At 35.3% G+C, this 7,922-nt stretch overlaps 3 protein-coding genes across 4 annotated transcripts; 2 read left to right on the top strand and 1 right to left on the bottom strand.

Annotated features, from left to right (window-relative positions):
- Positions 1-2,356: 2,356 nt before the first annotated feature.
- CLV3 (CLAVATA3) lies at positions 2,357-3,076 on the top strand. The gene is made up of 3 exons (XM_068642547.2): positions 2,357-2,463; positions 2,555-2,622; positions 2,778-3,076. The coding sequence occupies exons 1-3, from the start codon at positions 2,388-2,390 to the stop codon at positions 2,946-2,948; spliced, it is 315 nt and encodes a 104-aa protein (XP_068498648.1). The 5' UTR covers positions 2,357-2,387; the 3' UTR covers positions 2,949-3,076.
- A 645-nt stretch (positions 3,077-3,721) lies between these two features.
- On the top strand, positions 3,722-4,827 carry LOC137835604 (pentatricopeptide repeat-containing protein At4g16470). The gene has a single exon (XM_068644192.2). It carries the CDS (start codon positions 3,722-3,724, stop codon positions 4,670-4,672), a length of 951 nt encoding a protein of 316 aa, XP_068500293.1. The 3' UTR covers positions 4,673-4,827.
- Positions 4,823-6,756, bottom strand: PDE247 (Tetratricopeptide repeat (TPR)-like superfamily protein). 2 transcript variants are annotated; one of them, XM_090302845.1, is made up of 2 exons: positions 5,676-6,672; positions 4,823-5,590 (listed from the first exon to the last, which is right to left on the bottom strand). In XM_090302845.1, the coding sequence occupies exons 1-2, from the start codon at positions 6,527-6,529 to the stop codon at positions 5,545-5,547; spliced, it is 900 nt and encodes a 299-aa protein (XP_090158971.1). In that variant the 5' UTR covers positions 6,530-6,672; the 3' UTR covers positions 4,823-5,544. The 2 variants fall into 2 exon arrangements, with proteins under 2 accessions (XP_090158971.1, XP_068500292.2); XM_068644191.2 differs by having other exon boundaries at positions 4,823-6,756.
- Between the last annotated feature and the right edge of the window lie 1,166 nt (positions 6,757-7,922).

The following is a 7,922-nucleotide window of genomic DNA, read 5'->3' as shown; positions in this document are numbered from 1 at the left end:
AAATAAATAATATATTATATTGTCAAAAATCAATTCAATTCTGAGATTTTAAAAAACAAGTTTAATATGATCTATTTTTTTAAACTGTGGTTCTATTATATTGTCATTATTAAAACAAACTTATCTATTGTAAAAAAATTGGACCAAATTGAATTTAAAAAAAAAAATATGACATTGAATTTTTTAAAATTTAAAAAATGAAATTTTTTAATCCTTAATATAGAAACTAAAAAATAATTAAATCTATATTTTATAATTTTATTTCAATCCTTCCTATATAAAATTATGGTATTTTTTTTGTTTGTTTAAGTGCGTAATGAAAAATTGAAGTGACATAAAAATGAAATTGTAAGAAGCACTATTTATGCTTTGGTCCATTATGCCTAAAAAGCACAGTAGATTATGAGTCAAAACATAAAATGTGTTTTTAATACATGTGTAATATGTAAGACACAACTAAGATAGGATAACATATTTATTACTCTCTCGCGTTTACTTGGGATGTCATAAGATATTAATTGATTGCCTAATATAAAATTTATTACAAAATTCTTAATCACAGGTTAAAGATTACGTCATTATTATTATATTAAAATATATTTAGTTTAATATACAAATTAATCAATATATACTAAGAATATATCAAGCTCTAACACTCTTCCTCTTAAATGACGTGTCGGTGTCGGATACTCACATCGGACATTGATACTCGTATGACAGTTGTAGAATACGTATCTGTGAAATGTCCAATTCAAAAAGTATTTGTTGGATTCTGACAATTTTAGTACGATTCTAACACAATCTTAAAAAAGAAAAATACATTAATTTTTTAAAAACTCAAATTTATTGTATAATTTTTTATTATAATTATAAAAATAAGAAACAAATCATTTTGAACTAGTCATGAAAAACATTTTTTTCTCCAAAAAATAACCTAAAACATACTTGTACACATAAATCTTTATTATCGATTTATATAATTCATAATTATATAATATATAGATCTGTGTTGTGTCCCCGTATCCTACATTTTAGATATTATACATATCTCCGTGCATGTCGTATCAGTATCCATGTCGGTGTCGTCTCGTGCTACCTAGCTAAGAATTAAAGTTTATTTATTGATCATGTTAACAGGTAAAATTTAGATTTTGGGAACAAAAATTTCATCTTTATATTATCTTTTTAATTTTTTTTTATCTATGTATGAACTAGAAAGAAGGTGATGGTGATAGAAATTTTGCATGTTAAGGTGGAAATAAATTAAAGAGAGTGATAATGGTTTAGATCTTAAGAAGGTCTTGTTACTGCAAACGCATCTTCAGCCCAGCCCCATGAAAATCTCACTTTAGTGCCAAAGATGCCACCAACCACATCAATCAGTCACTTCATCTTTTCAAATTTTTTCCCTTCACTATGACTTCATGTTGTCATTGGATAGAGACGATGACCCAATTCAATTCAAAACCAAAAATCATACTCAAATCTTCCCTTCCCACCCTCTTTCTGTTTCCTCTCAGTGCCAACACAACCCATCATCACTACGTTTACCTTAAACTGCACACACACATACGTAACTAAAACTACATTTTATACTATGATTTTTAGTTTCAAAAACAAGTTGTTACTTATTCTATTTTTCAATTTTTTCCCCAGTTCTTCATTGTTCCAGACACTGAGCTTGTTTTGAGATGCGTGCTTTTTTGAAATTTTTTCCCCTCACCTTTTTTTGGCTTATTAAGGAAAAAGTGATTTTACTTTCGGCAAGCAAAAACAATAGTACACGATTTAATCGGTGTACCATACTAGAGTTATTCATTAGCAAGAGACATGTACCTTGTAAGGAGTTCAAGAATGTACACAACTCGTTATGGTTTATCGATACGAGTCAGATTTTTGTGCATAGTACAGATTCTTCCAATAACAGACACAACCAGCACTCAATGGCAGACATATTCATATGTTTGGATTTGAATCTTCTACTCTTAATTAAATGACATTATTATATTATAATTTTGTTAAAGAGAGAGGATACAAAAAATTAGGAATCAAAAAAGAAAAGCATATCCTGATAATGAGTTTATTTTGGCATGATGCAGTAGATGGACACTTGCATTGTTGGCACCTGCCAGGTGATTTTCAGGTGGCTCGACAACCACACAAGACGGCGCTGTCACAGAGATGGCAGTGGTATCTATCGAATTTGTTTTGCAATAATTAAATCTTTAGCATTACTTTCTTTAATCATTTCTTTTTTAAATGGCTGCACGAGCCATCATTCTAGTCTTTGAATCATACCACTATAAATAACTCCACACCATTCTCTTCTTCACCAGCAAAACTTGCACCCCTTCCTTCATTCTCTTCAGACTTTTTCTCCTATTTCAATGGCATCAAAGTTTATCTTTACCACTGTCGTTTTACTTATGCTTCTGTGCTTGCTTCTTATGAGGGAGCCTTCTGGTTTGTCACTGTTCTTTTTTCTTATTACTTTAGTTATTCGAGGGACAAATGCATGAAGTAACTGTTTTATTCATTTTTGTTGCTATTGTAGGTTGTGGTTCTGCATATGAATGCTTTGGTGCTAATGCAGCTGTTCTCGGGGACATTCCAAACAGGAAGGTATAGGCTAACACTAAATATATATGAGTGGTTCAAATTTCGAAGTGTTTTTCTCTTTTTGACACTTGATTTTACACGATCATAACGTGAGAAATATATTTTGGGAACATATTTTGTGGGGTGCTTCACTTCTGTAACTTTATTTGCTTGTGCAGGCGCTGTCTGTTTTGAAGGATAAGAAAACTTCTCTGAAGGCTAGTTTGCAAGAATCATCAAGCATCAAGTATGGTGAAAAGCCACTGAGTTGGGAGTTGAGGAAGGTTCCTTCGGGTCCAGACCCGCTGCATCATAATGGTGTCAACCCCAAAAAGCCTCAAACTCCTTAAACTCACCACCAGAACCTGCTTTACCCTAGTTTTTGTTATCAGTGTGAACATCATCTATCGCATAAGTTTATTGAAAAAAAAATATAAACATACACTCGTTTTCTTTTTTACCTCTTTGTATTTCTCGTTTTCCTTCACCTCATCCACCCCATTTCCAGGTGTATGTTTATGGGAGCTCAAGTTTAATCGTGCTGTAGTTTAGTTTTGACTTGTAGTAGAATGATATATATGTCATGTTGTTTTTGTACTTAGCTGTTAATTAAGTAGTATTTATCATGGATTTTCTTTTACCTGCTAAAACATTGTGCACACAGCTCATTCATGGATTTGACATGAAGAACAGTGACATGATGTGCTCTGACGCCTTTCACCCGAATACTACAAAAATATGTATCTGCAGATATGCTTCTCTGCCATAACTAACCTGGAGCTTCTATTCATTTCTATGCTCATGCTGACGCGGGTCAGTTAGATATGACAGCAATGTTACAAAGGTGACGCAAGCGAATCATTTCCATTTTCAAAAAAATACCCCAATATCTAACCTTAATTATACAACCTAGTGAAAAAACCTAGTAATGGGAACAAAAAGTAACCGTGACCCATAACCAAATCCAGTAAAATATTATCTGATCGTATTAAAGAAGGCATGCATGTTTTAAGAAATATATTCGTGAAACATTTGTTTATTATATATAGTATTATGTTTTCTTCATTTAGGCTTATAAAGTTGAAAACAGTTTCAGTGCGTGCATATTGGTGTATTTGTTAAGATGGTGGCTAAACGAGGCGAACTCGTGCCTTTCTACGCTACACTTCTCGACGCTTGCTCTTCCGCGAAGCACTTAAAGAATCTAAAACGAATCCATGCGCTGACCATCACCTTAGGCATTTCACGCAATGACTTCATTCGAAGCAAGCTTGTGTCTTCCTATGCTTGCTGTGCCCAATTGCATGAAGCCAATATCCTCTTCTCCTTCACCATTCGCCAACCCACTTTCCTTTTCAACTCTCTCATCAGAGCACATTCATCTCTCAGCTTGTTTTCTCAATCCCTTTCCATCTTTCGCCACATGATCGTTGCCCACAAGCCCTTTGATCGCCACACGTTACCCGTGGTGCTGAAATCTTGCGCTGGTTTATCGGCTTTGTGGCTTGGGCAACAAGTCCATGGGGCTGTTTTGGTTAATGGGTTTGCCTTGGACTTGGCAAATTCTAATGCTTTGGTAAACATGTATGCGAAGTGCGGCCAATTGGTTAGTGCGCGCCAAGTGTTTGATAGAATGTGTCAAAGGAATGAGATTACGTTTTCAACCATGATGATGGGTTATGGAATGCACGGGAAGTGTGCGGAGGTGTTCGAGCTGTTTGATAAATTGGTGGAGGCGGGGGAGAGGCCTGATGGTGTAACTTTTACCACGGTTCTGAGTGCGTGTAGTCATGGGGGGCTAATAGACAAGGGGAGGGAATATTTTGAGATGATGGAGGTAAGGTTTGGAGTGAAACCTGAGGTGCAACATTATACGTGCATGGTGGATATGTTGGGGAGGGTTGGTCAGGTGGAGGAAGCGGAGAAGTTAATTTGGAGGATGGAGGTTAAGCCTGATGAAGCTTTGTGGGGTGCCTTGTTGGCAGCTTGTAAAATTCATGGGAAGGTTGAGGTGGCTGAGAGAGTAGCAGAGAGGGTTTATGGAAGGGAACTGACTGTTGCATCGTCAATTTAAATTCATTGTACGTGGATTTTGCTCATCTGAGAATGCATGCAGCTTAAGGATAAGCATTTTCCTGTCTTGCATGGCCATACTTTTGATCTCGTGTACATTTTTTCATATATATTCAATTTTTTTACGGGCTTTTAATCTTAAACGCAATAACCAAATGATCATGTCTTCAAAATTTCGTCCCAGTTGATGATAAACAATTTGAACTGGTATATGTAGTTACAAAAGATATTTCTAGATTGGTATACTTGTAAAAAGAGTACATTTTTATAATCAGTTACTTTCTTGAACTGAATTAATAGGTCTGTTCCAAAATTAATCATTCTCGTAACATTCTTTTCTAGAGAAATCTGGAACATAGCCACATAATTGCAGCTCAAAAGACAGAAGTTCTAATGCTGCGTAAACATGATCGTTCTCTTCGTGAGATTTGTCACCAGCCACAAATTTGTGAATGCTGGAGTCAATCTCAATGGAACTAAAGCCCGGTATCTTTTGTATCCCACGTTCCTTCATTCTCCTCCTAACCTTGTTCGCACCATCCCACTTTCCAACTGCTGCATATATGTTAGAAAGAAGCACATAATTGGAATCTTTCCCAGGGTCCAATTCAATAAGATGTTTCATCACATTTTCAGCCAACTCAATGTTCCCCTGTGTCCTACAAGCTGCGAGCAATGATCCCAAAACAACTTCATTTGGCCTCATAGGCATATTCTTCAAAACATTCCATGCCTCCTCTAACCTCCCCGCTCTACTATAGAGATCCACTAGACAACCATAATGCTCAATTCTAGGCGAAATTCTAAGAACTCTCTTCATATTTTCAAAGATTTTGAGTCCTTTGTTAATTAGTCCTGCATGACTACACGCCATTAGAGCACCTGTGTGGCTGACTCCATCTGGTTTGAATCCTGCCTCCTGCATTGAATTGAAGTAATTCAGAGCCTCATCCGCAAAACCATTAACAGCAAAACCCACTATGATTGAGTTCCACGACACTAACGTTCTATTGGGCATTCTATCAAACACCTGACGAGCTAACTCTATGCATCCACATCGAGAATACATGTCTATCAACGAGTTGGAAACTCTAACATTGTTCCTGAAAGCTTGTGTCATCACAAGTCGGTGGACCCACAAGCCAAGACCGAGTGTGCCCAAGTTGGCACACGCCGCAACAACGGCAATAATAGTCACATAATCATATGCCACCCCAGCCAGCTGCATTTCTCGAAAGCACTCCAGAGCTTCCTCGTGAAAATCCTTCTTCACAAACCCACCAATTAGAGCAGTCCAAGAAATAGTATTCTTCACAGGCAATTGATCAAACACTTGGAGGGCATCTTCAATTCTCCCATTCCTCATGTACCCATCAATCATTGTGTTCCAAGACACCAAATTTCTGACACCCATATGATTGAATGCCAACCTAGCAAAATCCACGCGACCGCATTTAGCGTACATGTCAATCAGCGCAGTGCCCACCATGACATCGTTCACGTGCAAGCCCATTTTGCATGCATATCCATGTACGATAGTTCCAAAGGAAATACTACTCTGTGAAGGATGATGAGCGCAAACAGAGAGGAGTGTGATGAGAGTAATATGATTAGGTTCAATGTTAGCTTCTCTCATTCGCACAAACTCGGAGGCAGCTTTAACCAAATGACCACCTTTGCAATACTGAGCTATGGAAGATGTCCATGCTACAACGGGGTCAGTGTATTTTGTGGTGCTCTTTAGGGAGAGGCTTTGATTGGTGTGGGAATGTGTTTGATTTGGAAGTGAAATTGGTGAAGATGGTGTTGGAGGGTGGGGAAGCCGAGTTGGCGTAATCGTGCACGCAGGAAGGATCATTCTTCTTCAGAATCAAAATCCCCTCACTTGAGATTAAGCTTCTGTACTTTTGGTTGGGATCAATAAGCAGATGCTCTACTCTACATCATTATTTTTTCAACAATGCTTCAAGCATATCAGAACTAGTTTTAGGTGGTACATAATTTCATATTTGTGTGAGATGTTAACAACTGGTTGTCCAAGAAAACCAAGACTCACTCTTTTGAGCTAGGAAAATGATAGTGTTAGAACTTACAACTACAAGAGTTGTATACAACTCTAATATAGATTTATAAATAAATATATATATAGTAAAGGATAAATTTATAATTAAATGATATTAAAAATATTAAAATAATAGTATTGAGAGTTGTAATGTGGTTGTATAAAAAATGAGGTTGTCCATATATCATGAGTTATAGATAACGATACATTCACAACCCTAATTTTTATACAATCACATTACAACTCTTAATACTATTATTTAATATTTTTTATATAATTTAATTACAAACTTACCATTTATTATATATATTTATTTTTAAATCCATCACATTAAAGATTGTTATGACTTCAAAAATTGTCAAACTATTGATTTTGGAAAAAAAGCTTATGGAGAAACTCGTTGAAATAAATATGAATGGACAAAATTTTGATGCAGTGTAATTCATATAAAGAATATTAAAGTACTTAACATTGATGATATTTTTGGTCAGAAATTAAATTAGTGTCAATGTTGTACAAGAAATAAGACATATACCTAAAACATGTGTAGTTTGCACTTTGTTTTTGTTTCTATTTTAAAGAGAGAACCAAGAAGTAGCGCTATAATGTTGTGTCGTTATATTGTTTATGTGAAAAAAGCACTTTTATGCAGTGTGTTGTGGATTATATTGTTAAATAACTAAATACATGAAGTGGATCACAAAAATTTACAAAGATTCAGACACATGAGTGTGTGTATATGTCCATGAAGATGTGGTAGGCACATTGGTAGAGAAAAAAACATCAAAAGTTCGACAAAAAGAACTAAAGATATACCCACATATATGTGAGGTGCGTTGGAAGAGAAAATACATATCATAGCATAACAACCACACTACTATAAGAAATTGTCACACACCATTGTAACATTTAACTTTCTTAACTTTATCTTTAAAAACCTTATGATTTCAATATTAACCTTCTACCAAAGAAATAAACTCGTCCAACTTAGTATCCAAACTTAAAACACCTCTGCAGTTGCTCCTTAAAGCTAAAAACATAATAAAATTGTAACATCAACCTAGACAGTGAAATTTTTGCTAAAAATTCTGAACGTTTGATATAGATTTGGCAAGATTCAAATGTCATGAAAGAGTTAGAGTTTAAGTATTAGTATGGCTAATGAGTAAAGCTCAAATAGTTAAAGAAC

This window comes from Phaseolus vulgaris, chromosome 5, assembly GCF_051622355.1.
Source record: "Phaseolus vulgaris cultivar YP4 chromosome 5, ASM5162235v1, whole genome shotgun sequence".
NCBI classification, from domain to species: domain Eukaryota; kingdom Viridiplantae; phylum Streptophyta; class Magnoliopsida; order Fabales; family Fabaceae; genus Phaseolus; species Phaseolus vulgaris.
This window is presented reverse-complemented; position numbering and strand designations above follow the sequence as displayed.

Excerpts from the sequence above, each read along its gene's own strand:
- PDE247 (XM_068644191.2), bottom strand. The coding sequence starts at position 6,529 with ATGATCCTTCCTGCGTGCACGATTACGCCAACTCGGCTTCCCCACCCT.
- CLV3 (XM_068642547.2), top strand. The coding sequence starts at position 2,388 with ATGGCATCAAAGTTTATCTTTACCACTGTCGTTTTACTTATGCTTCTG. Across the intron at positions 2,464-2,554 it reads TCTTATGAGGGAGCCTTCTG|GTTGTGGTTCTGCATATGAA; the intron begins GTTTGTCACTGT and ends TTGCTATTGTAG. Across the intron at positions 2,623-2,777 it reads GGGACATTCCAAACAGGAAG|GCGCTGTCTGTTTTGAAGGA; the intron begins GTATAGGCTAAC and ends TTGCTTGTGCAG.
- LOC137835604 (XM_068644192.2), top strand. The coding sequence starts at position 3,722 with ATGGTGGCTAAACGAGGCGAACTCGTGCCTTTCTACGCTACACTTCTC.